Source organism: Rhinolophus sinicus, chromosome 14 (assembly GCF_057876585.1).
Source record: "Rhinolophus sinicus isolate RSI-liver-muscle chromosome 14, RSI-T2T, whole genome shotgun sequence".
Classification (NCBI taxonomy): Eukaryota; Metazoa; Chordata; class Mammalia; order Chiroptera; family Rhinolophidae; genus Rhinolophus; species Rhinolophus sinicus.
This window is the reverse complement of record NC_142514.1, coordinates 188,195,066-188,222,669: the sequence shown is the minus strand read 5'-3', so window position 1 is coordinate 188,222,669 and position 27,604 is coordinate 188,195,066. Positions and strand designations below refer to the sequence as shown.

At 62.0% G+C, this 27,604-nt stretch overlaps 1 protein-coding gene across 1 annotated transcript; it reads left to right on the top strand.

Annotated features, from left to right (window-relative positions):
• The first annotated feature begins 28 nt into the window (after positions 1-28).
• MUC2 (mucin 2, oligomeric mucus/gel-forming) lies at positions 29-26,413 on the top strand. The gene is made up of 49 exons (XM_074336947.2): positions 29-104; positions 651-921; positions 1,854-1,968; positions 2,323-2,413; positions 2,531-2,640; positions 2,810-3,020; positions 3,286-3,411; positions 3,918-4,035; positions 4,115-4,253; positions 4,344-4,454; positions 4,543-4,612; positions 4,692-4,829; positions 4,914-5,078; positions 5,592-5,686; positions 5,934-6,060; positions 6,464-6,719; positions 6,868-6,920; positions 7,015-7,115; positions 7,460-7,611; positions 7,878-8,016; positions 8,309-8,419; positions 8,502-8,681; positions 8,787-9,026; positions 9,542-9,698; positions 9,903-10,034; positions 10,548-10,695; positions 11,001-11,041; positions 11,449-11,640; positions 12,095-12,121; positions 12,691-16,938; positions 17,609-17,932; positions 18,220-18,464; positions 18,767-18,941; positions 19,472-19,719; positions 20,325-20,508; positions 20,784-21,009; positions 21,611-21,789; positions 22,129-22,198; positions 22,341-22,438; positions 22,540-22,571; positions 23,255-23,429; positions 23,701-23,805; positions 24,031-24,071; positions 24,204-24,326; positions 24,410-24,508; positions 25,184-25,312; positions 25,522-25,561; positions 25,772-25,898; positions 26,037-26,413. The coding sequence occupies exons 1-49, from the start codon at positions 29-31 to the stop codon at positions 26,272-26,274; spliced, it is 10,998 nt and encodes a 3,665-aa protein (XP_074193048.2). The 3' UTR covers positions 26,275-26,413.
• Positions 26,414-27,604: the final 1,191 nt, after the last annotated feature.

The following is a 27,604-nucleotide window of genomic DNA, read 5'->3' as shown; positions in this document are numbered from 1 at the left end:
CTCTCCCACCCTGCCCTGCCGAGCCACCATGGGGCTGCCACTGGCCTGCCTAGTGGCCCTCTGCCTGGCCCTGACCCCGGCCAGGAGTGTGGAGCTGCGGAGAGGTGAGGTGGTGGTGGGCAGTGTGTCTGGGAGGTGCGGGCAGCTGGGCAGACGCATTGCCTGGCAGGAGGAGCTGGTCATCCTCTGCCCAGCCTATGGGGTGTCCTGCAGACCCCATCCCTGCCGATTGTGAAGGGAAAGAGGGAAGGGGGACAGGTGCTCTTGGGTTCCCACCATCCCTTTGAAGTGGTCACCCAGCCAGAGTGTGTGTCTAGGGGCTGCACCAGGTGGCAACACCCAAGCTGGGCCATGGTCTGTGAGCGTGGGAGGCAGCGTTGGCCAGGGCGGTGGGCAGGGGGCCCATAGGCTCAGGTATCAGGGACCTCGGAGGGGCCAGGCCAAGACGGCCCCTTTGCACAAGGGGTCACTTCAGCCTGGGTGACAAGGTCCAGCAGAGGCCCCTCCTGCAGGATACCCGCCCTAGGCCTGTGCGGGGGCCCCAGGGCTCCAAGCCGCTGCCGGGTGCCTGTGCGCGGTCCTCAGAGGGCTGCTGCCGGCCGGTGCTGGGTGTCGCCTGGGCTGCTCACCCTGTGTCCCCTTCACCCCAGAGGGCAGAACCCGAAACCACGGCCACAATGTCTGCAGCACCTGGGGCGACTTCCACTACAAGACCTTCGACGGGGACGTCTTCCGCTTCCCCGGCCTCTGCGACTACAACCTGGCCTCTGACTGTCGCAGCTCCTACAAGGAGTTCGCCGTGCACGTGAAACGCAGCCCGGGCCGCGGCGGGGGCCACCCCCAGCTCCAGCACATTCTGCTGATGATCAAAGACGACACCATCTACCTCACCCACCAGCTGGTCGTGGTGAACGGCGCCATGTACGTGCGGTCGGGTGGCCTCCCCTCCCTCGTCCTGCAAGTGGGGGCCCAGTGCGCCCTGTGAGCGCCCCCGAGCCCCCGTTCTAAGACACAGCTCAGAAGGATAGTGCTAGCTTTGAGTTCAGGTCGTTGATTCATTCAGCAAACACAGATGAGTCCCCACTGGGAGTCCCCATGGGCCAGGGACTCGGGAGGCTCAGGGGCTTTACTTATCCTGCAAGTCTGCCACAGCCTCTCTGCTTGGGCCCCCCAGGCTATGGGCAGTGGCGGGACAACAGATGTCCTGGCCCAGGGCGGCCTGGCAGCCGTCTGGTAAAAAGGCCCTGTGCCTGTGGTGGTTAGAGTTACAGAAGCGAGGGAGGGGCCCGTGGGAGCCCCCTCCCCCTGCCCCAGCTGTTGTCCCCGCATTGTCTATGGAACAATGAGGCTCTAAGTGCATCCTGCCCAGCAGGGTTCCCCACCTGCAGGGTCTGGCTCAGGCCGGGGTGGGTACAGACCATACAGAGGCAAAAGTTGGGGTGAGCACAGTGGCGACAGCTGTGCAGGGGTTGGGGAAGCCTCCACCTGGGTAGAGCCTGCCCTCCCTCCACCTGGGGCCCTGGGGGCAGGGGGGGCCCTGCCCAGGACAGAGGAGGGGCTGCTGAGAGGGAGATGGGCAGGCAGGGTGTGGCTCTGCCCGAAGGATCCAGTCCAGCCCAGGTGGACGGGGCTCTCCAGCCACTGCAGCCTCGGATGGCCCAGCTGCCTGTGGCCCCAGGGCTGGCTGAGAGGCCAAGGCAGGGCCGTCCCGCCACTCTGTGTACACGCCTCAGTCCCCTCCGAGCAGCAGGACTGGGGAGGGCCAGGAGCAGTGGGTGGCTGTGTGTGGGTGGCTGTGGGTGGCTGTGTGGCTGGCTGTGTGGCTGGCACGTGACTCTCTCCTGTGCCCCCAGTGTCACCACCCCGCACTACAGCTCTGGGTTGCTCATCGAGAAGAATGACGCTTACACGAAGGTCTTCTCCCGGGCTGGCCTCAGCCTCATGTGGAACCGTGAGGACTCGCTCATGGTGGGTGCCAGGACCACAGGGGAGCACGGGGTCTAGGGGGGGCTGGGAGTTCCCTGCGGCCTCCATCCAGGCTGGTGGAGAAGACTGGCAGGTTAGTGGTCGGCAGAGGCGAGACCACAAGTCCACCAAGGCAGGACCCTCAGGGCCGGGGTGGTGGGCTGGCCTCCCCCCTCCACCCTTCCTAGGCCCCAGTGACGCCAGGATACCCCCTGGCTGACCCCAGCCCTCCCGCAGAAGACGATTTCCATTCAAACAAGGTTCTGAGGAGGCCTGGCCATGGGGGCTTCCTCCTGCTGTCTGGCCTGTGGTCCTTCTGGCCCGCGGCCACTCAGCTGCCTCCTCTTGCCTTGACAGCTGGAGCTGGACAGTAAGTTCCGGAACCACACTTGCGGCCTCTGTGGTGACTACAATGGCCTGCAAACCTACTCTGAGTTCCTCTCTGACGGTGAGTTTTCCAGGGGCTTGGCGGGCAGAGTTGTTATAGGTTCCTGGAGCCCCCCTGACGGGCTGTGTATAGGCTCCCGGTGCCAACCCCACCCTGATGAGCTGTGCCCACCCCCAGGCGTGCTCTTCAGCCCCATCGAGTTTGGGAACATGCAGAAGATCAGCAAGCCTGAGGAGGTGTGCGACGACCCCGAGGACGTGCCAGCCCCCAAGTCCTGCTCTGAGCACGTGAGTCACTGGCCGGCCCGGCCTGGGCAGGAGCCGTTCCCGGGGTGGGGGCCCCATGCTCACAGTGCTGCTTATCTTCCCTGAGAGCCCCCCGCCCCCTGGGCAGCGTAGCCAGGAGGAGGGTGTGAGCAGCCCCCGCCCACCGCCCACTGACCCATGTGCCCGCCAGCGTGCTGAGTGTGAGAAGCTGCTGACGGCCGTGGCCTTCGAGGAGTGCCTGGGCCTGGTCCCGCTGGAGCCGTACGTGCAGGCCTGCATGCAAGACCTCTGCCAGTGCCCGCCGGGGGCCTCCTGCATGTGCAGCACCATCGCTGAGTTCTCCCGCCAGTGTTCCCACGCTGGCGGCCGGCCAGGGAACTGGAGGACTGCCACGCTCTGCCGTGAGTGCCGACTGGGCAGGGTCAGGAGGATGGGACCCCCGGGCACTCCGGGGTGATCCACAGGGAGTGCAGCCACTTTGGCCAGCCCAGGGCAGGGTGGCCTGGTGTCCTGGTCAGGAGCCACACTGCTGACCACACAAGCGGCCTCAGCCTTGGGTGTGAGGCAGACACAAAGCTGGGCAAGCCCAGAGCCCTTGGCGGTGCAGCCGCTCTGCCCCTGCCCACTGCACCCCACCGGCTCAGGGGTCTGGCTTTGCCGTTTCAGCCAAGAGCTGCCCCGGGAACATGGTCTACCTGGAGAGTGGCTCACCCTGCATGGACACCTGCTCACACCTGGAGGTCAGCAGCCTGTGTGAGGAGCACCGCATGGATGGTTGTTTCTGCCCAGAAGGTGCGTGCTGCAGCAGCAGGTGGGGCGGGCCAGTGGGGCGGGCAGGGACACAGCCCCGATGGGGCCCACCTGGCCTGTGAGCCCTGGGACGAGTGGCCTCATTGCGCTGCTTTGGGCTTGGGTTCTCGCTGCCCCAAAGGGACAGTGTGGGCAGAGATGGCACAGGAGGAACGGCATGGTGCACTTCCCTCTGGAACTCAGGGGACAAGGTTCAGGCTGAGAGGACACAGATGCCGAAGACCCCTCCCAAACATACACAGTGGTGGCTTCCAGGGGCCCTGGGGAACACCTTTCCGGTCACCACCTTCTCCTGCCCGGCCCATGGAACCTGGAGGTTCCCGGGAAGAGGCTGGACTGTTGGGCCCAGACACTGTGTGGGGACCACAGTGTCACCCAAAGGACCAGAGGTGCCTGTGGGTGGGAAGCCTGGCTGGCAGCCCCACGTTGGGGATCCCGGCCCCTTCTGAGGCCGGCTGAGTGTGACGTCACGTCCCGTGCTGTCCCAGGCACTGTGTACGATGACATCGCGGGCAAGGGCTGCATCTCTGTGAGCCAGTGCCACTGCAAGCTGCACGGACACCTATACGCACCTGGCCAGAAGGTCACCAACAACTGCGAGCACTGGTGGGTCCGGGGCCGAGGGCTGGGGGCCGGGCGCGTGGGGATGGCAGCTGAGCCTAACATGTGCCCTGCTGCCTGACAGCGTCTGCAATGCCGGCCGCTGGGTGTGCAAAGACCTGCCGTGTCCCGGCACCTGTGCCCTGGAGGGCGGGTCCCACATCACCACCTTCGACGGGAAGAAGTATACCTTCCACGGGGACTGTTACTACGTGCTGACCAAGGTAGGCTGGCCGCCGGGAGGGCCTGAGGGCGGAGCTGGGCCCCGGCCTGGGTCGGCTGTGTCCTCACTGAGCCCCCTGCCCTCCCCGCAGGGCGAACACAATGACTCCTATGCCCTCCTGGGCGAGCTGGCCCCCTGCGGCTCCACGGACAAGCAGACCTGCCTGAAGACAGTGGTGCTGCTGGCCGACAAGAAGAAGAATGTGGGTGTCCCCGCCCCTTCCCTTCCCTGCACCCCCAGGGCCCCCCAGGCTTTTCTCAGCCCCTCTCTCCCCTCGGCTTTCCCCACAGGCGGTGACCTTCAAGTCTGATGGCAGCGTGCTGCTGAATGAGCTGCAGGTGAATCTTCCTCACGTGACAGGTGAGTCCTGCTTCAGGAACCCCGGCTGGGGGCGGGCGGGGTGGGCCGGCCGAGCACTGCTCACATCCCTGCCTTGCAGCCAGCTTCTCCATCTTCCGAGCGTCCTCCCACCACCTGGTGGTGAGCACCACCTTCGGCCTCAGGATGCAGGTTCAGTTGGTGCCGATCATGCAGCTCTTCCTGACACTGGACCAGGCCTCCCAGGGGCGCGTGCAGGGTGAGTGGCCCCCGGGCTCCCCCACAGAGGCCTGCCCTGCCCCCGCCTGCCCTGCCCCCTCCTAACTGTGTCCTGGCCCCTCAGGCCTCTGCGGGAACTTCAACGGCCAGGAAGGCGACGACTTCAAGACAGCGGGCGGGCTGGTGGAGGCCACGGGGGCCGGCTTTGCCAACACTTGGAAGGCCCAGTCCAGCTGCCAAGACAAACTGGACTGGCTGGACGACCCCTGCTCCCTCAACATCGAGAGTGGTGAGGCTCGGCCCCACCTGGGACAGCTGGCTCTGGGCCATGGCGCCCTCGCCGGGCAGACGGGCTTCCCGGTGGGACATGGTGTGTGGGTGGGGGTGGGTGGAGGAGAAAAGGCCTGCCCTACTCAGGGCCAGCCGTCCGCCTGCTGCGTTCTGCTGTGTGGCTGGTTTATGGTGGCCTATGTTGGCAGCCCACCAAGTCACACAGCAGAAAGGCCAGGCCCACTCACTGATGGGTGGCAGCCCTTATCCAGGGACTGGCCTGGTGCCATGACAGTATGTCCCTCCCACCCTCCATGAGACCCTGCCATGCCTGGGAGGTTGAGAGAGGGAAGGTGGTGGGCACCCCTGCCTTGCAAGGGGGCAGCATTCTGGGCTGACCTGCCCTGGAGGCAGGGGCCTGGGCTGGTCCACAGGGGGGACGGTGTCCACTCCAGCCTGGGGAACAGGACAGCCAGACTCAGGGACCTACTAGAGGGTCCACCCCCGCTGAGGTTCTGACACTCCTCTCTAGCCAACTACGCCGAGCACTGGTGCTCCCTGCTGAAGAAGACGGAGAGCCCCTTTGGCAGGTGCCACTCCGCCGTGGACCCAGCCGAGTATTACAAGGTGGGTGGGATCCGTGCACGCAGTCCCCACACGCCTGACCCGGGCCAGTGAGGTGTGCTCTGTGTCCCCAGCTGACTCTGCCTTCTGGCTGCGAGCAAGGCCCCTGCTGGAAGTTGCTGAGTGTGCGAGTGGGTGTGTTTGTGTGTGCGTGGGCGCATGTAGACACGTGCGTGTCTGTGAGTGCTGCTGCGTGCAATGCATGTCCTCTTACCACCTTCCTCTGTCACCGTCCTGTTTTGTTGCCCAGAGGTGCAGATACGACACGTGTAACTGCCAGAACAACGAGGATTGCATGTGTGCGGCCCTGTCCTCCTACGCCCGCGCCTGTGCCACCAAGGGCGTCATGCTGTGGGGCTGGCGGGAGCTCGTCTGCAGTGAGTGCCGTCCCTTGCGGGCGTCTTGGGGCTCAGGGGTCCTGGTGTCTCTGTGGGATGGGTCTGGGGGAGGCCTACACTGCACCCACCATTCCCTGTGGCAGCTCCTCCTGAGCACGGGGGTCCAGGGAGCGGTCGGCCCACTGCAGCTGGTGACTGCACTCCTAGTTTCCTCTGCCAAGAAGCAGAGGAAGCCAGCCCTCCACTGCCCTCTGCCAGCGGGGAGGGTCCTGGAACTGTGGCCACAGCCCGATGGCCCACATGGGGAGGCATGTGGGGCGGGGGTGCCAGGGGGACGGCCCTCACTGTCCCCTTGGCTGGCAGGTGTGGCTCAGGGACAGTCAGCAGGGGTCTGGGGGCCAGGCCGTCCCTGTTGCCCCTCACAAGGCCCCTTCCCTTGCAGACAAGGACGTGGGATCGTGCCCCAAGTCACAGGTGTTCCTGTACAACCTGACCACCTGCCAGCAGACCTGCCGCTCGCTCTCTGAGGCTGACAGTCACTGCCTCAAGGGCTTTGCGCCCGTGGACGGCTGCGGCTGCCCCGACCACACCTTCCTGGACGAGAAGGGCCACTGTGTGCCGCTGGCCAAGTGCTCCTGTTACCACCGGGGCCTCTACCTGGAGGCCGGGGAGGTGGTCCTGAAACAGGAGGAGCGATGGTGGGTGTCCTGGGGCAGGGGCGGGAGGGCACGGGGCTGGGGGCGGGGGCAGGGGCGGATCCCCCTGGGGGAGCCCACAGCCCCACCTGACCCACAGAGCCACTGGGCCTGCTCCCAGAGGCTCCTTCACCTCCCGCCTCTCCTGCAGCGTCTGCCGGAACGGGAGGCTTCACTGCATCCAGGTCAAGCTGCTCGGCCAGAGTAAGTGATGCAGCACTGACGCGGCTTCCTCCCGTGGTCTGCTGTCCCCAACCCCCAACTTCAGCTTAGCTAAGGGGGCCCCTCCGTCCCACAGGCTGCGCGGCCCCAAAGATTCATGTTGACTGCAACAACCTGACCGCACTGGCCATCCGGAACCCCCGCCCCGTCAGCTGCCAGACGCTTGCTGCCGGCTACGTGAGTGTTGGGGAGGGGACGGGCAGGCAGGCTCTGGGCGCCCTGCCTGTGGACACACACAGGGCCTGCGTTGGCCTTCCCTGTCCCTAGAGGGAAGTGGTGGCCGGTGGGCCCCTGCCCAGCCTCCTGGAGCACTGGGGCCAGTGTAGGCTCCCCTGGCAGGCAGCCCTCACCTGTCTGCTGCCCAGTGCTGGGCCCAAGGAGAGAGACTTCAGGGCTTGGGCCAGGGAGACAGGTCAGGGGTGGGTGGGGGCGTGAGGGGTGTCTGCAGTGTCAGATGAGCAGTCAAGGGCAGCGCTGGCCTGGCATCGAATCCCTGAACCCCATTGTCTGGCTGCCCCCAGTACCACACAGAATGCATTAGCGGCTGCGTGTGCCCCGAGGGGCAGATGGATGACGGCCGTGGGGGCTGCGTCACGGAGGAGAAGTGCACCTGTATGCACAACAAGCAGCTGTACTCCCCCGGGGACAAGATCAACGTGGACTGTAACACGTGGTGAGTGGCCGGGCCTGGCTGACCCTGGTCCCAAGCACTCAGAGGGCAGTGTGTCCTGGACAACAGGTCAGGGGTCTGCAGGGCCCTGTGTCCCCACCCGGCTGGCAAGGCTCTAGCCCGACTGGGGGTGCTGGATGGCACTTTTGGGCTGGCAAAGTCTTGTAGGCGTCGTGCCTGGGGAGCTGTCCACATAGTACCCAGGGCTCTGAGCAGGGGGGTCCCCTGGGCTCCTGCAGCCCCTTCAGCCCCGTTCTTCCTCTTCTCAGCACCTGCCAGAAAGGGCGCTGGGCCTGCACCCAGACCAGGTGCCACGGCACCTGTACCATCTATGGGAGCGGCCACTACATCACCTTTGATGGGAAGCAGTACGACTTCGATGGACACTGCTCCTATGTGGCCACTCAGGTGACGCCGAGGGCACCACCAGGGCTGGCCTCTGTCCCGTGGGCCCCACTCTGTGGCCCAGGGCTGCTCTCAGCCCAGCAAGGGGCTTGGGGATGGGAGGGACCCGCCTTCTTCCACCCTCCCATTCTGTGACCCTCCCTTGGTGCATGCGGAACAAGGGGCGTGTGTGGGGTGGTTAGGGTCCCTCCCTCGTGCGGCCTGGCTACCCGCTCTCCGCAGAGGGGGCTGAGGCTTGGTGGGGGTGGGACACCGGTGCCCAGCTGGCTCGACTCACGTTCCCTGTGGCCCCCAGGACTACTGTGGCCAGAACTCCTCGCTGGGTTCCTTCAGCATCATCACCGAGAATGTCCCTTGCGGCACTACGGGTGTCACCTGCTCCAAGGCCATCAAGATCTTCATGGGGGTAAGTGCTGCCCGCCCCCGGGACGTGTGGGTGCTCAGAGACCTTGGATCCGGCCAGTGACTGGGTGTTTCCCCTGGAACAGAGGACGGAGCTGAAGCTGGAGGACAAGCACCGCATGGTGATCCAGCGTGACGTGGGCCATCACGTGGGCTACACCACGCGGGACGTGGGCCAGTACCTGGTGGTGGAGACCAGCACCGGCATCATCGTCATCTGGGACAAGCGGACCACCATCTTCATCAAGCTGGCCCCCTCCTACAAGGTACGCGGCCGCCCGCACGCCCAGCTGAGCATCCTGGGAGCATGAGGGGATGAGCACCCTGCCCGCGAGCCCCTTCTGGAAGCCCTTGCACACCCGTCTCCGCAGGGCACCGTGTGCGGCCTGTGCGGGAACTTCGACGAGCGCTCCAACAACGACTTCACCACACGGGACCACATGGTGGTAGAGAGTGAACTGGACTTCGGGAACAGCTGGAAGGAGGCCCCCACCTGCCCAGATGTGACCACCACCCCCGAGCCCTGCATCAAGAACCCCCACCGCCAGGCCTGGGCCGAGAAGCAGTGCAGCATCATCAAGGGCCCTGTCTTTGGCACCTGCCACAGCAAGGTGGGCAGGGTGTGGGCGTGGCCAACGGGAGGAGGCGTGGCTGTGGGCGTGGCTGGGCAGCGACTCCACAGGCTCTGTGTGCACACTGCGCAGTCATCTTGCTGCATCACCATGATGCACCTGTCCTCCAGCTTCAGCTCCATCCTCTGTGTCCTTTGGACATGTTACCAGACGTCTGAGATCCCTGGCTGGGCCCCAGCCTCGCTGTACCTTCCAGGGCTGGAGAAAGGACAGATAGCCCCCTAATACCCAGACGGCCCTCAGTCCAGGCAGTGGCAGGGGTAGGGAAGCCGGTCTCGGACTGCTGTCTTCTAGCTGAAGGCCCCAGGGCCCTGTGGGTCTGGGTGACAGGTCTGCACAGCCAGGGGTGGCCAACCGCCTCTAAACCGCCCCCATCAGCCCCACGGAACCCTGGGTGGCGAGAGCTCGGGGTCCTGAGTTCCTCGGGCCTGTGGGAAGGCCGGCCCCATGAGGGCAGCCAGCGCTGACCCAGGCACTGGCGGCTTCTCCCTCAGGTGGACCCCAAGCCCTTCTACGAGGCCTGCGTCCACGACTCCTGCTCCTGCGACACCGGTGGGGACTGTGAGTGCTTCTGCTCTGCCGTGGCCGCCTATGCCCAGGAGTGTACCAAGGAGGGCGCCTGCGTGTTCTGGAGGACGCCCGACCTGTGCCGTGAGTGCCTGCCTGTCTGGACCTGGGTGCCCACGGGGCAGGCTGGGGCCACCACCCTGTGGGCGGGGCGGCACTTCACCGTCCGAGGGACAGGGTGTGCATGGTCCCCTGCCCTGCCTTCCCCTGCCTGAGTATCCAAGCGTCATTTCTCGGGGCCACTGTGGCCCCAGCCCTCCCGTCTGACCTCATCCCTGCACCCCCCAGCCATATTCTGCGACTACTACAACCCTCCAGACGAATGTGAGTGGCACTATGAGCCTTGCGGGAACCGCAGCTTTGAGACCTGCAGGACCATCAATGGCATCCACTCTAACATCTCTGTGTCCTACCTGGAGGGTGAGCATGAAGGGCCTTGGCTCACTCTGTGTGGCTGGGGACCCTGAGTTCCAGGGTGGGCCAAGCTCACCTTGCTTCAGCGTTTGTTCAACAGGGGTTTGGAGCCCGAGCTAGAGCCCTGCCCTTGAGGGGAGAAGCAGCAAATAGGTTAACATCCAATGCATAAGGTCAGGAGCAGGAAGTGCTGCAAGGAACAGGCAGAGCAGGATGGGGACACGTTTCAGAGGATGGCTTGGGGGGGCCTTGGAGAGGAGAACTAACAGCATGAAGGAGTGAGAGGAACACCAGGTCAGGGGTCAGAAGGGTGCAGCTGATGGGCGGGGCCTGGCTGTCCCTTTGGCCACACGACAGTGTGCTGGGCCCAGCTGGGGGATCAGGCTCCTGCCTTTCCATCTGACCTTCCTAGAGGAACATCCTGGAGAGAGAATCCTGCCTTGGCGGAGACAGTGGGCGGGGTCTGGTGGACATGTGACCCTTCATCGTGGTCTCAGCCCAGTGCACTGTGCTCACTAGGCTGCTACCCCCGCTGCCCTGCGGACAGGCCCATCTACGACGAGGACCAGAAGAAATGTGTCGCGAAAGACAAATGCGGCTGCTATGTGGAGGACACCTACTACCCACCTGGAGCACCTGTTCCTCCCAAGAATGAATGCCTGTCTTGGTACCTAAGCTCACATCACAGGGGGGCTGGGGGAGGTCAGCGCACAGAAAGGCAGACGTGCATATGAGTGCACATGTGTGTGGGCGCCCAGGCACACACACGCGCACACACGCACATGGGAGCCGGAGCACAGGACATCCGTTCTCATCCTCCGCTCTCCATCTGGCTGCTGCCCTCCTCGCCCCTCCTCGCTCTGCCCACAGTTAGAACCGGTGGGTGGGCTCCTTTGGGGCTATGTCCTGGGGCTCTGGGCTTGGGGGCGCCGGTGTTTCCTTGGGACCTGAGCCATTGAACTTGCTTTCCAGCGTGTGCACTAACTCCTCGCAAGTCTGCCAGCCAGAGGAAGGTAAGCTGCCCTCTGCGGCTGCCCTCGAGATGGCCAGCGGGGGTCCCACCCAAGAGACCCCACCGGCTGCCTGTCCCTGGGCTCCTGGGCTCGCCTAGCTGGGGTGGCTGGTCTGCTGGGGCCCTTCCCAGCCCAGACCTGGCTCTGCTCTGCAGCAGCCCCTGTGCAGCTTCCATCACATGGCTTTGTTTCTCCTGATGGGAGCCGGTGGCCCCATGGTGAACTCCTGCCGCCCCTCCTGTGACCCAGCTTTTGTGTTCCGACAAGGCCCTTAGGGTTCTGGGGATGGGGTTCTGACGGGGCATTGGCTTGTAGGAGCTGGGGACGCCCCACCTCTCCCTTACTGGGACAGGCCCAGGGGCTCTTGTTCCAGATGTGTTGATGTCCGTCTCCCTCCCATCCCCCAGGGAAGATTCTCAATTACACCCAGGACGGCTCCTTCTGCTACTGGGAGATCTGTGGCCCCAACGCAACGGTGGAGAAGCACTTCAACATCTGCATGTCCACCTTACCACCCTTCTCCTCCCCGACACCTGCCACCACGACCCCTGTCACCTCCACCACCACGGCCACCACCACCACACCGACCCCCAGCACAGGTGAGGCCCAGAGCCATGCACCCCGTAGCTCCTAGGGCCCCCGCCTTCCCCCCGCACCCTGAGCTCAGTGGAAAAGGCCCTTCTAGGGGCAGGAGCGTGGCCAGTGTGGCAGGGTCTCATCTCTGCTTATGGGTAGAGATGATGCTGATATGCCTCTCAACTCAGCAAATAAATGTCCCTTGGGTCCCTAGCCTTGTGAATTGAGATGCCAGCATCATAACCACATCCCTGAGCCCAGACCACAGTGACGGTGACTTGGGGACATTTCCCCAAATCAGCAAGAAATGCCTCTATGGGTTAGAAAATGCAGAGAAATGCCATTACATCCCTCACAGCCACCACTGAACAAGCCAGCAGGGCATGACAGTGCAGAAAAAGGAAACTTGGAGAAATGAAAAACATTTATAAATCTCAAACTACATAATGACACACTCTCTTTCTCACTTCCCTGCAGTTTCGTCTCTTCCTTCAACAACTCCGAGTAAGTGTGCTGACGGCACTCCCTGGTGATGGATGGGCCTGAGAAAGTCCCACAAAAGGGCCAGCTGCCTGGCCATCTGCTTAGGGACCACACATGGTGCATTTGGTGACGGATTCCTAACTTGCTGAGTCCAGAGACTCATGCAGCGGGACTTGACAGGCTCTGGGTGACAACATTGTTGTCCAAGAGTCAGACAGAGCCCCTTCCAGTGTGTGCTTCCCCACCAGAATGGGTGACCTTTTTATTATTATTATTATTATTATTATTATTATTATTATTATTTTGGCACAAGGATTTACCAATAGCTTAGAAAGGGGCACTAGGCTGGAGCTCTGTGGCCTGGGTCTGTCATTTGGTATAACACCAGGGGTGCTCTAGCCTCTCTAGGCTTCAAAATACGGGTGGTGCATGTGGTGTCCAGCCCTTAACTCTCAGCCTACAGTCTGGTCCTTTGGCAATGAGGGGGGCCAGCTGGTCGTGGGGTCTCTGAGCTCTCTGAGTCCCAGTGACCTCCCAGGTAGGTGCTGTGCCCAGGTGTAAATGACCAATACTGGGTCTTACTTCCCTAGAGCTGTGTTGCTTCTGGTCCGACTGGATCAACAACGATCACCCGGAAACAGGCGGTAATAATGGCGACGAAGAGACGTTCGACAGTGTCTGCAAGGCCCCCGAGGACATCCAGTGCAGGTCGGCCAGAAAGCCCGAGCTCAGCTTGGAGGAGCTGGGTCAGAAGGTCCAGTGCAACGTCTCGTTTGGGTTCAGTTGCAAAAATGAAGACCAGTTTGGAATTGGACCATTTGAGGCCTGCTATGACTATGAGATACGTGTGTACTGTTGCCTGCCAATGGATCAATGTCCTTCGAGCCCAGCCTCAACCCCCACCACGGTGAGAACCACCCCAGAACCAACTACAATAGTGACAACCACAGTGACGACCACTACAACGACATCTACTGCTACACCAGTGACCCCTACAACTGTGACCACCAAGCCGACAACCACTCAGTGTGTGGATGACTGCAGATGGACGGGCTGGCTGGATTCTGGCAAACCCAGCTTTACCAAACCAGGTGGAGACTTTGAATCCATCAAGAATGTCTGTGAGCCAGGCTGGGCAGCCAACATCTCCTGTAGAGCTTCTCAGTTTCCCAATGTTCCCATCGAAAATCTTGGACAAACTGTGGTGTGCGACCTCTCAGTTGGACTAGTGTGCAAAAACCAAGACCAGAAGCCAGGAGGAGTCATACCCCAGCCCTACTGCCTCAACTATGAGATCAACGTCTACTGCTGTAGTAGTAGGGACTGTGTCTCCACAACCGCCCCCACAACCACCTCCACCACAGCGACCCCAACCCCAACACCCACCATCATAACAGAGACACCAACCCCGACCCCCATCACCACAACCACCACCACCACAGAGACCCCAACCCCAACACCCACCATCATAACAGAGACACCAACTCCGACCCCCATCACCACAACCACCACCACCACCACCACCACCACAGAGACCCCAACCCCAACACCCACCATCATAACAGAGACACCAACTCCGACCCCCATCACCACAACCACCACCACCACCACCACTACAGAGACACCAACCCCAACCCCCACCACCACCACCACCACCACCACAGAGACCCCAACCCCAACACCCACCATCATAACAGAGACACCAACCCCGACCCCCATCACCACAACCACCACCACCACCACAGAGACCCCAACACCAACACCCACCATCGTAACAGAGACACCAACCACCATCACCACCACTACCACGACCACCACAGAGACCCCAACCCCAACACCCACCATTGTAACAGAGACCCCAACCTCGACTCCCATCAGCACCACTACCACGACCACCACAGAGACCCCAACACCAACACCCACCATCGTAACAGAGACACCAACCACCATCACCACCACTACCACGACCACCACAGAGACCCCAACCCCAACACCCACCATCATAACAGAGACCCCAACCCCGACCCCCATCACCACCACTACCACGACCACCACAGAGACCCCAACCCCAACACCCACCATTGTAACAGAGACCCCAACCTCGACTCCCATCAGCACCACTACCACGACCACCACAGAGACCCCAACACCAACACCCACCATCGTAACAGAGACACCAACCACCATCACCACCACTACCACGACCACCACAGAGACCCCAACCCCAACACCCACCATCATAACAGAGACCCCAACCCCGACCCCCATCACCACCACTACCACGACCACCACAGAGACCCCAACCCCAACACCCACCATCATAACAGAGACCCCAACCCCGACCCCCATCACCACTACTACCACGACCACCACAGAGACTCCAACCCCAACACCCACCATCATAACTGAGACCCCAACCCCGACCCCCATCACCACCACTACCACGACCACCACAGAGACCCCAACCCCAACACCCACCATCATAACAGAGACCCCAACCCCGACCCCCATCACCACCACTACCACGACTACCACAGAGACCCCAACCCCAACACCCACCATCATAACAGAGACCCCAACCCCGACCCCCATCACCACCACTACCACGACCACCACAGAGACACCAACCCCAACACCCACCATCATAACTGAGACCCCAACCCCGACCCCCATCACCACCACTACCACGACCACCACAGAGACACCAACCCCAACCCCCATCATCACCACCACCACCACAGTGACCCCGACCACCACACCCACCATCATAATAGAGACCTCAACCCCGACCCCACCAACCACCACCACAGTGACTACCACATCTACCACCTCGCCAACATCCACCCCAGAACCAACGACCACAGTGACGACTACTACAAAGACATCTACTGTTACGCCAGTGACCCCTACAACTGTGACTACCAAGCCGACAACCACTCAGTGTGTGGATGACTGCAGATGGACAGGCTGGCTGGATTCTGGCAAACCCAGCTTTACCAAACCAGGTGGAGACTTTGAATCCATCAAGAATGTCTGTGATCCAGGCTGGGCAGCCAACATCTCCTGTAGAGCTTCTCAGTTTCCTAATGTTCCCATCGAAAATCTTGGACAAACTGTGGTGTGCGACCTCTCAGTTGGACTAGTGTGCAAAAACCAAGACCAGAAGCCAGGAGGAGTCATACCCCAGCCCTACTGCCTCAACTATGAGATCAACGTCTACTGCTGTAGTAGTAGGGACTGTGTCTCCACAACCGCCCCCACAACCACCTCCACCACAGCGACCCCAACCCCAACACCCACCATCATAACAGAGACACCAACTCCGACCCCCATCACCACAACCACCACCACTACCACCACTACAGAGACACCAACCCCAACCCCCACCCCCACCACCACCACCACCACAGAGACCCCAACCCCAACACCCACCATCATAACAGAGACACCAACCCCGACCCCCATCACCACAACTACCACGACCACCACAGAGACCCCAACACCAACACCCACCATCGTAACAGAGACACCAACCACCATCACCACCACTACCACGACCACCACAGAGACCCCAACCCCAACACCCACCATTGTAACAGAGACCCCAACCTCAACTCCCATCAGCACCACTACCACGACCACCACAGAGACCCCAACCCCAACACCCACCATCATAACAGAGACACCAACTCCGACCCCCATCACCACAACCACCACCACTACCACCACTACAGAGACACCAACCCCAACCCCCACCACCACCACCACCACCACCACAGAGACCCCAACCCCAACACCCACCATCATAACAGAGACACCAACCCTGACCCCCATCACCACCACCACCACCACCACCACCACAGAGACCCCAACCCCAACACCCACCATCATAACAGAGACACCAACTCCAACCCCCATCACCACTACCACCACCACCACTATAGAGACACCAACCCCGACCCCCATCACCACCACCACAGAGACTCCAACCCCAACACCCACCATCATAACAGAGACACCAACCCCGACCCCCATCACCACCACCACCACCACCACCACCACCACAGAGACCCCAACCCCAACACCCACCATCATAACAGAGACACCAACTCCAACACCCATCTCCACCACCACCACCACCACCACTACAGAGACCCCAACCCCGACCCCCATCACCACCACCACCACCACCACTACAGAGACACCAACCCCAACCCCCATCACCACCACCACAGAGACTCCAACCCCAACACCCACCATCATAACAGAGACACCAACCCCGACCCCCATCACCACCACCACCACCACCACTACAGAGACACCAACCCCAACCCCCATCACCACCACCACAGAGACTCCACCCCCAACACCCACCATCATAACAGAGACACCAACCCCGACCCCCATCACCACCACCACCACCACAGAGACCCCAACCCCTACACCTACCACCACAGTGACCCCGACTTCCACACCCACCATCATAACAGAGACTTCAACCCCGACTCCTGTCACCAACACTACCACCGCCACCACCACAGAGACCCCAACCCCGACCCCCACCACCTCAGTGACCCCACCCCCGACACCCACCACCACTATTAGCACGGAGACCCCGATCCCTACAAGCACAACACCCGTGCATGAGACAACCACGCCTGAGTCCTCCACCCCGGCAACCTCTCAGTCCACTGTCCCCTCTTCCACGGAATCGACCACGCTTCTGACCACCCCTCCAACAATTGTGGAGACATCCAGCACGCCTTCACCGACCACGGGAACGAAACCAACAGTCACTACCACAGGAGGCACCACGCCCTCTCCTCCATCCACTCCAGGTACACAGACACCAGGAGCCTGCATGGCAGCTGGTTCCACTTATGGTTCCTCCTTACCTCATGAGAGCTCACTCTCCTGCCAGGGGAGCTTTGCAGCTCCTCAGACCCAAGCCAGGTGCCCCTGCTCTGCCCACTGAGAACGGTTTCCAGGAAGGTTCCAGGCAGGCTCAGGTGCTTGCCTGCCAAGCTCAGCCAGTGAGTCTTCAGGGAGCCGCTGACCACTGGCCTGTATGTGGGCAGCAGAGCCAAAGACTCCCCCATTTGCCCCCACAAGATGTCTTCCCTCAGTCACAGCTGCCTTTGGCTCTTGGCCCTCAGCTCATGGCGGTGTGATGGGCAATGTGGGCAAAACCGTCCCAAGGGGAGCCCAGAGAGGCATGTGGGTCCAGGACCGGGCGGGAACAGAAGCTGCTAGTCAGGTACCCTTGAGACCGTCCTTCCGTGCCCCGTCTCCTGCCTGCCCCAGGGCAGGTGCTTAACCCATGGGCCTCCCCACAGGCCCTACTCACTCTGCCCTTCCTGGAGACTGAGAGCTGGGACAATGGACATGAGGCCTTTCTGGGCCACGTACTACACCCTGAGCGAGCTGTCTGCAGATACTGCCAGGCCCCTGCGGCATCTAAGATGAGGGGATGCTGTCAGCCCTAACTCGTAACCTCCATTCTTACAGGAACACCGACCTCAGGCCCTACATCTTTGAAGACCACTCCCACCAGTGGGACCACGACTGGGCCCCCTTTGCCCACAACAAGACCCCCTTCCACACCCACACCCACTCCCATGACTGCGTCCACCACCACCACAGGAACCCCCACCCCAACAGGAAGCCCCTCCGCCACGCCACCTCTACCATCCACACCACAGACCACCACCTCCTCAACCAGCGTGCCCATGCCCACGACGAGCCCGATTGCTACCGCCAGCACCAGCGTGAACACGATCACCTCCTCCATTATCACATGCTGTGTTGTGAATGACACACACTACGCCCCAGGTACCCAAGCTTTTCACTTCTGATTCTCAGGCAATGGAGGCTGGCGGGAATTTGGTGGCTTTGACCAGTGGTTAGGAGTCAGGTCTCAGGTCTAACATGGGTGCTTGCTCAGGAAGCGGTTTGCCGAGCGCGGGCTGCTGTCGCTGTGGCCGGCTCCACTGTGAGGCCACGAGTCAGGGACAAGTGGGGGTGGGGGTGGGGTGGGCTTCCCTCTGTGGGGACCTGCACGTGTAGTCAGGTGGCCAGACCTGTCTGGAGGGTCTAAGGACTGGGTCTCTCCCTTGCAGGCGAGCTGGTGTACAATGGCACCCATGGAGAAACATGCTATTATGTGAACTGCTCGCTGAGCTGCCACTTGGAGTTCTTCAACTGGTCCTGCCCGTCCACACCTTCCCCGACAACCACACCCTCCAAGCCGACACCCTCTTCCACACCAAGTCCATCCACGCCGACCACACGGCCGTCTACAGCATCGAGCACGCCGACCTCCACCAAGCCCCCTGGGTGCCCGGACTTTGATCCTCCCAGACAGGTAGGTGGGCTGCAGGTGGCTTTTGTCCCCTCAGCATCTAGAGCCCCGGGCAGTGCCTTTCTGCTGGCCACCTGAGATGGGCCTGTCCCCTATGTCCTGACCCATTCCCAGGAGGGCTGAGCCCTAGTGAGAGCTGCCGTGAGGCTGAGGAAGCTGCCCCTTGGATGGGCCACCCTTGGTCTCCAGCCTCCCAGGGAGGGATCTTAGCACTCACCCCAGGGCCTCCCAAGCACAACCCACCCTCTGCCGCGTGGGCTGGGCGGCCGGCTGGCCCGGCTGACCTGTACCCTCTCTGCCTGCAGGAGAACGAGACGTGGTGGCTGTGTAACTGCACCATGGCCGTCTGTAAGCATAACAACACTGTGGAGCTCGTGGAGGTGGAGTGCAACCCCCCGCCCATGCCCACCTGTTCCAACAACCTCACGCCGGTGCGAGTCATGGACCCCGATGGCTGCTGCTGGCACTGGGAGTGCGACTGTAAGCCCACCGATGCCACAGGGACCCTCCCCACCGTCTCCCTTCTGTGGGGGGGGCTTCAGGGCCTGAGGTTGTTGGGTGCAGACCCCAGGTTGGACATGATGGCCCGATTGCTGAGCACTGCTGAGGGCCAGACACAGGTCCCTAGGGACTCTTCAGGCCCCTGCTCGCTCCCCGTCTCAGGCAGGGGGCCAGGCAGGGGCGGGGGCTTGCCTGGTAGAATAAGGCTGCTGCCAGGGCTACAGGGGCAGAGCTGGAATTTGAACCCAGACCTCCCGGCTCCAAAGCCAGGCCCCGTCCTGCAGAAGGAACGGGCCACTGTGGGCTGAGTGGGCAGAGGCACTGTTGGGGGCCGGAAGCTGAACTAGATCCCTGGTATGGATGCCCCATGTGCTCCAGGACTCTGACTCTTCTGGCCCCTTCATTCCTGCTGGCCCCTCCCCCCTGCCCGTCGGCTCCTGACCACACCCTGTCCCATCCTAGACCCCGGCTCGGGGCTGTGCACGGGCTTATCCCAGCTTCCTCCTCAGGTTACTGCACAGGCTGGGGGGACCCCCACTACGTCACCTTCGACGGGCTGTACTACAGCTACCAGGGCAACTGCACGTACGTGCTGGTGGAGCAGATCGATCCCAAGGTGGACAACTTTGGGGTCTACATCGACAACTACCACTGCGACGTCAACGACCAGGTGTCCTGCCCCCGCACACTCATCGTGCGCCACGAGACCCAGGAGGTGCTGATCAAGACGGTGCACATGGCGCCCATGAAGGTGCAGGTATGCCGGCGGGCGAGGGTGTGCACAGCGGGGTACCGGTGCTGGTCCCCTCACGGGGTGGGGCACTGGGCTGAGGCCCCAGGAGTCAGGGCTGCTGCTTGGCAGACACATCCAGCTCTTCTCACAGGCCCTCCAGGGGCGTGCGGAGACCCCTTGGGCTCCCCCACTCAAGTCCCTACTATCTACACTGGACACAGGTCTCTGTGGCAGAAGCTCTGTCCCCAAGTACAGGGGCGGGTGGGCAGGGGCCGTGCACACAGCCACATGGAATTGTTGGTTCCCATGGCCTGGGGCCCCAGAGTCTCTGGGGGGCTCCGAGGGCAGCACCTTGCTGCTGTACTCCTGGGACCAGTCGGGGCAAGGCTCTGGTCCTGCACATGGAAAGGAAAGGGGGAGGGACGGGCAGAGACTCCCCCTGCTGCGCACACAGTGTGAGAATGGGCGGGGCAACCCTAGTGACCCCTGAAAGTGCAGTTCGCCCGGCCCTGCCCTGGTTGGACACACAAGGCTCCCTTTTCAGGGGTGACCAGGCAGGGTTGGCCTCTAGCTGGGAAGCCACTGGCTTCTGTGCCAGCGGCCTGCCCTGACCCGGGGTGTTGGTCCAGGTGCAGGTGAACAAGCAGGCCGTGGCTCTGCCCTACAAGAAGTACGGGCTGCAGGTGTACGAGTCGGGCATCAACTACGTGGTGGACATCCCTGAGCTGGGCGCCGTCATCTCCTACAACGGCCTGTCCTTCTCCGTCAGGCTGCCCTACCGCCTGTTCGGCAACAACACCAAGGGCCAGTGTGGTGAGCCCCGGCCCCTGCTGGCCCTGGGGAGGGCGGGGAGGGGGCAGAGGCTGGGTCTGAGCGCCCGCCAGCCCAGTGTGGTTCTCCTGCCCCTCTGCTCGGGGCCCCGTGGCCATCATCCTGGGTTTGGCCCCTGTGGGAGGCCAGTAGGAGTCTGGTGTCACTTGTGCCCTTGGCCCTGGCCAGCTGGTCACCAGGGAACTGGGGCTGGAGAAGGGGAGGGGTCCTAGAGCTCGCCCTGCTGCCGGTTCAGCGTGGGCCTCCTCGCCACACAGGCACGTGCACCAACAACACGGACGACGATTGTGTGCTGCCCAGCGGGGAGGTGGTGTCCGACTGCGAGGTCGCAGCTGACCAGTGGGTGGTCAATGACCCCTCCAAGCCGCACTGTCCCCACACCACCTTCACCACCAGGCGCCCAGCCACCACGCCCTCAGGGGGCAGCAGCCACACCCCAAACAAGGACTGTGCGTCTCCTCTGTGCGAACTCATCAAAGACAGGTGACCTGCCCCTGCGTCCGGCTGCTGCCTCAGTCACTAGCGAGCTGCAGGGTCTTGAGGAGAAGGCTCACTTCTCTGTGCCCCCCACCTTGTGTGCAAAGAGGAGTGGAGGCAAGGGGCCGAGTGTGAGGCTCTGGGCAAGTGCCGCCAGACATCCCTGTGCCTTTTCTGACCTCCCAGACCTCTCCTGCCCCCAGATGTGACAGTGTGGGCTGAGCTCGAGTCTTAGGGTAGAGCAATTGACCCCGTGCAGAACCCATATCCAGACCTGATATCAGAGGCAGAGATGGGCTTAGACAGAGGGGGGCACTCCCAAAGCTGGTGGGGAGCGCGTGCCTCACCCCTGGAGTTCTGCAAGTTGGGGCTGGGTGACCTTCTGCCAGGGTTGCCAGAGGGAGGATGCTGGCACACACCATTTAGACTTGGAGCCTCCCGCTCTGGGAGCCCGGCCCCACGGCACCTCATCCTTGGGCCACAATGCTGGCCCTCCTTCCCCGAGCCCGGCCTGGGTGCCTCCAGGCAGTGCAGGTGGAGGTGGTGGGAGGTGGGTTGAGGCAGGGAGTGCCACCGGCCAGAGCCTGATCCGTGCCCTCTCTGACAGCCTGTTTGCCCAGTGCCACTCCCTGGCACCCCCCGAGCACTACTACGAGGCCTGCCGGTTCGACAGCTGCTTTGTACCCAACTCGGGCATGGAATGCGCCAGTCTGCAGACCTATGCGGCCCTCTGTGCCCAGGAGGGCGTCTGCATTGACTGGAGGAACCACACCCACGGGGCCTGCCGTAAGTGCCTGCATGCCCCTGCCCTGGGCTGTGTCTCCTAGGGTTCTGCCGGGCGCTGTGCCCAGCTTGAAGCCAGGCCGGGATGGGTGGCCAGGCACATGTGGAGACCAGGCTGGGCATTGTGGTGGGGAAGGAGGGCCGGCTGGAGGGTCTGGGAGGGCTGGGGTGCTTCTGGCCTTGCCAGCACAACTGGTACCCGCTGCCCAGCTTGGGAGAGCACGGGGGGCTGAGGCGGGCAGTGCCAGGCAGTGTGGGTGTCTGGGGAGGACTGCCATTTTGGGGAGCACAAGCTCCTCCCTCCTGACTCTGGCCTCTCTGACGGCTGCCTCCCTCCTACAGCTGTGAGTTGCCCGTCTCACAGGGAGTACCGGGCCTGTGGTCCTGCAGAGGAGCCCACCTGCAAGTCCAGGTCAGTCTTGGGAGGATGCACTGGGGCACCTGGGTCCCTCCTGGCCGGGCACCTGGGCGGCACTGTTTGTGCCCGCTGCCCCAGCTTGCCCGCTCCTCAGCTCTTTGCACACCCACCTCATGATGCCTTCTCATCCCTCCAGCCCCTCGCAGAACAACACCCTCCTGGTGGAAGGCTGCTTCTGCCCCGAGGGCACCATGAACTATGCCCCTGGCTTTGATGTCTGCGTGAAGTCATGCGGTATGCCACCCACTCACGGTCTTCTCTCCTGCCTCTGTGAGGCCGAGCTTGGTCCTGCTGCCCCCGGACGCTGTTAACTGGACTTGTCTCTTCTCTCCTAGGCTGTGTGGGACCGGACAATGTGCCCAGAGAGGTAGGCCCTCCCCCTTGGTGCTGGGGTGGATTCTCCTACAAACCCTGAGTTTTGGGGGTGGGATGGGTTGGATGTGAGAACCTGGGAGCTCAAAGACTAAGTAATGAGTCATTTAAGTCCTGGAACTCTGAGCTAACAGGGATGTTCACTCACCCTCCCACCCATTCGTGCCTTCCTCCTTTCACTCACCCATCCACCCATCCATCCATCCATCCATCCATCCATCCATCCATCCATCCATCCATCCATCCATCTTTCCCTCCATCCATCCATCTGTCCATCCATCCATCCATCCTTCTATCTGTCCATCCACCCTCCACACCACCAGCCCATCATGTGATGCTCTGTCTAACCCCGAGTGATGTCTTAGCCGCTGCACCGTGGTTCATGTCTCACGTGTGGTTGATTCTTTAGTCCATAGACCCTGTGGTGTGTCTGCCATGTGCCTGGCCCGTGTAGGCCAATGCTGCTGAGCAGGTCACTGTCATGATGGTAGTGGCCTGGGCCTGAATGCGGGCTGCTGTCCTGGACCAGAACCTCCCCGGGAGGGCACATGTTTCCCCACAGTGCCCTCAGTGGGTGCCCCACGCTGTGCCTTGTCACCGCTGAGCACAGACACACCACGGTACAGCACTGGTGTGTGATGGGGGCTCTTCTCCCCACTCACCTCCTTCCTCCTGCAGTTTGGGGAGCACTTTGAGTTCGACTGCAAGGACTGCGTCTGCCTGGAGGGTGGAAGCGGCATCGTCTGCCAGCCCAAGAAGTGCAGTCAGAATTCCCCCAAGTGCACGGAGGATGGCACCTACCCAGTCACGGAGGTCGACCCTGCTGACACCTGCTGCAACATCACCACCTGCAGTAAGGCCGCCCGGGGGCAGGAGCGCCATAGCCATGCCTGGGCCCCTCCTGTGGCCCCCAGGTCACTGAGCAAGCCCCCATGCATGTTTCCACCTTCCCCGTGAGCTAGAGAGTGGTGGGGCTGCTGGAGGCCGGGGCAGGTCCAGCCGAGAGCAGGTGTTGGAGGGACCGACACCCTCAGGACCTGACCCTGTGTGTGGGAGGCTGTTGGGGCCCTGCCTGTGGGGAGTGTCATCGTCACTATTCCCGGGCCTCCTCCCTCTCTCTTCAGAGTGCAACACCAGCCTGTGCAAGGAGAAGCCTCCCCTGTGTGCTCTGGGATTTGATGTGAAGAGCGAGATGGTACCTGGAAGGTGCTGCCCCGTGTACTCGTGTGGTAAGTGGGCCCGGGGGTGAGGGGCAGGAAGAAGGTCCCGCACCCAGGGCTGCCTGAGGACGACCAACCGGGGGCGGGTAACAAGCCCGGGCTGTGGCGTGAGGCGCAGGTGGGGTGAAGAGGCTCCCTCCTGGGGCCTGCATTCCGCGCTTGCATGCGCCCTGGGCCCAGTGCCCCCAACGTCCACGTGTATCTGACCCACATTCCTCTTTTCTTTCTCCCAAGTGCCCAAGGGCGTGTGTGTTCTTGAGAACGCTGAGTACCAGGTGACCAGGGGTTGTGCTGGGGGTGTGGTGGGAGGAGGGAGGAGGGCCTAAGGTGAGGTCGTGGGCGGGCTCCGGGGCTGGCCTGGGTGCCGTGGGGGTGCCGGCCTCATTCGCCCCTCCCTGCGCCCCAAGCCCGGCTCTCCAGTTTACTCCTCCAAGTGCCAGCAGTGCGTCTGCACCAACACCACGGACAGCGCCACACAGCTCAACCTCGTGTCCTGTAGCCATGTGCCCTGCAACACCACCTGCGACACTGTGAGGCCTCTCCCAGGGAGGGGGGCACGGGCCCACCCACACCCACTCCCCTCTCCTCTCGCCAACGCCTTCCTGTCTCCTAGGGCTTTGAGCTGGTGGACGCCCCTGGCGAGTGCTGCCGGAAGTGCGAGCAGACCCACTGCATCATCAACAGGCCTGACAACCAGCACTTCATCCTGAAGGTGCCAGGGGCGCTCCTGACACGGGGTGGGGGCACCTGCCGCCCCGGCTCAGTCTCCCAGTGCCAGCACGCTGTACGAGTGTCCTGGGGCACCCATAACAAGTGACCACAGACCAGGGGCGAAAAACGGCAGGGACAAGTCTCTCGCAGGCCTGGGGGCCAGAGCCCGAGAGCCAGGTGTCACAGGGCCACTCCTCCCACCAGCTCCAGGGGAGGGTCCTCCTGCCTCCGCCAGCCTCTGGGGCACCAGGCATCCCTGGGCTGTGGCCGTGTCACCATGTCACCCATGTCACCGTGTCACCCGTCTGCCTCAGTTCTCACGTGGCCTCTTCTTTCTCTCTGTCTCTATAAGGACCGTTGTCATTGAATCTAGGCTCACCTGCTTCTGCAGGATGACCTCCTCTTGACTTAAGGACACCTGCAAAGGCTCTAGTCCCAAATAAGGTCACACCTGCAGGTTCTGGGGGTTGGGAAGTGGACACGTCTACGGACCACAAGCTGGTGGCTGTCCCCTGGCCCTCCTGGGTGTCACCTGCCTGTGGCTCTGGGCCTGCTGGCTGGGCCCCCTGTCCCAGAAGCTGCCCTGCCTGGGAGGCGGGGCTGCCAAGTGTCCCTAGTCTTGTCTTTCTGGATGGGCCTCCTGCCAGCGCTCACTGGACTGTCCTCTGCCCCACAGCCCGGTGACATGAAGAGTGACCCCAAAAACAACTGCACCTTCTTCAGCTGCGTGAAAATTCACAACCAGCTCATCTCATCCGTCTCCAACATCACCTGCCCCGACTTTGACCCCACCGCCTGCCTTCCGGTGAGTGGCCTGGCCAGGGCACTGGCTATGTGTGCTCTGCCGGGACTCGGGGTCTCCAAGGATCTGGGGGCTGGGCCCCAGTGCTGGGGCAGTGGCCTCTGCCCTGGATCCCTTTTGCAAGAACTGCCCCTCCCCGCCCTGTGGCCCTGGGGCCACTCAGTGTTGGGGGAGGTCTGGGGTCCCAGGCTCATTCTCTCCCCACCCCCTAGGGCTCCATCACCCTCATGCCCAACGGCTGCTGCAAGAAATGTGAGTACGCGCCTGACGGGAGGGCTGCCTGGGCCCCGCAGGGGTGAGGGCGCAAGGGGCAGAGCCCCAAGAGCCACTGTCAGCTGGACGATGAGTTTGCCACAGGGCGGCAGAGGGTGTGCGTGGGGAGGGGAGAGGAAGCAGTGGGGGGCGCTGGGGGCCCGGGAAGGTGTGGGGCCGTCCCAGAGCCTCTGCCTCCCTGTCTCTCAGGCATCCCTCGCAATGAGACCAGGATCCCCTGCTCCACCATCCCCATGACCAAGATAATCACAGACGCTGGCTGCACAGGGAAAGTCACCATGAATTACTGCTCTGGGTCCTGCGGGACCTTTGCCATGTGAGTTTCAGGCCGAGAGCAGCCCTGGTGGGGGCAGGGGAGGGGGGCTGCTTGTCCTGTGGGTGGGGGCGGGCGGGCGGCCCTCACTCTGGCTGCTCTTGCGTCTGGCGGGCACCCCTCACTCTGGCCTGCCCCCAGGTACTCGGCGGAAGCTCAAGCCCTGGACCACAAGTGTTCCTGCTGTAAGGAGCAGCGTACCAGCCGTCGGCAGGTGGTGCTGAGCTGCCCGGACGGCAGCTCCCGGAGCCACACCTACACCCACATCGAGAGCTGCCTGTGCCAAGACACGGTGTGCGAGATCCCGCTGGCCCAGCGCAGGGCCCCCAGCCGTAGTCGGCGCTCCGGCTCCCAGGCCCTGCGTCCAGGGACGGCCTGAGCAGGGCGTCCCTCCTGCATCCTTTCACCTGCTGACCCTCTGAGTTTCTTCGCCTCCTAAACTTTCTCTCTGAAGATATTTATTTTCTGAGCCTTTGTTCAATTCTTTGCTTTTCCAAATAAACTCAGGCAGAGACGCAGTGTGGGTGTGCCTCCGCTGCTGTTGAGGGCCTGGGTGGGCTGCTGAGCACGGCCGAGGTCCGCCTGCTTCCTGGGGGCGCGTGCATCCAGATAGCCCAGAGGGAGCCCCTCATTCCCCACGGGGCCTGGACACCAAGCTCTACACAGGACATGTGTCCATATACCTGGTCTGGCTTTGGCAAACTTTGTGTACAAAATGGGAGCCCCAGGGACCCCTTCTCCAGGGCTCCCCCCAGAAAGCCCTGTCTCACTCTGTCCTGCTCTAGTGCGTGCAATGCCCTTGCTGGACTCCCAAGGTGCAGGCGGCTCCCCTTGTAGGAAGCACTCTGACCCTGAACTGTGAGACAGACTCTCAGGTCCCTCTCACAGCCATTCCCAGGCCTGTCTACGTGGTGAGGCTTTCCTCCTGTTCTCAGGGGGACTCATAGCTGTGGGCAGGAGTGTGTGTGCGTGAGCGCCTGGGTTTGTGTATGCATGAGATTGTGCACGTGTGAGTGTGTGAGCACCTGTACGCATGTGAGTGTGAGCACATGTGCTTGCATATGTGACTTACGTGTGAACATGCACAATAAATTAAACCTCATTAAGATTAAAAATTTCCACTCCTCGACAGACAGTCACCAAAATGGTAAGCCTCAGGCTGGGAGAAATTTTTGCACAATATACATCTGATAGGAGCTTATAGCCAGAGTATATACAGAACCCCTACAACTCAGTAATAATACATGAATCAACTCAGTTCAAACTGATGGGCCCCTCACAGCGTATCATAGACGACTGGCCACTAAACCCATGAAAGGATGGGCACCACCTGAGAGGTGCACACTCACTACACACACAGCAAAGCTACCCCAGTGCCCACACAATACATGTGTTGGCAAGAACATGGGCAGCTGGGACTCTCCCAGGCTGCTGGAGGGGAGGTGACCTCGCACAGCCACTTTGGAAAACAAGGTCTTACAAAGTGAGACACAAACCTGCCCTGTGACCACAGCTCCACGCCTCAACATTTAGGCGAGACAGGAAAACGTGTGCCACGTAAAGAAAGACATGAACGCGAATGTTCAAAGCAGCTTGCTCAAAATTCCTGAAAACTAGAAGCGGTCTCGTTGTCGGTCCACTGCAAGTGGGAACAGACCCATCAGTGAGCCGTGACAGAGTGACCACACTGTGTGAGCTGCAGGTGGCCC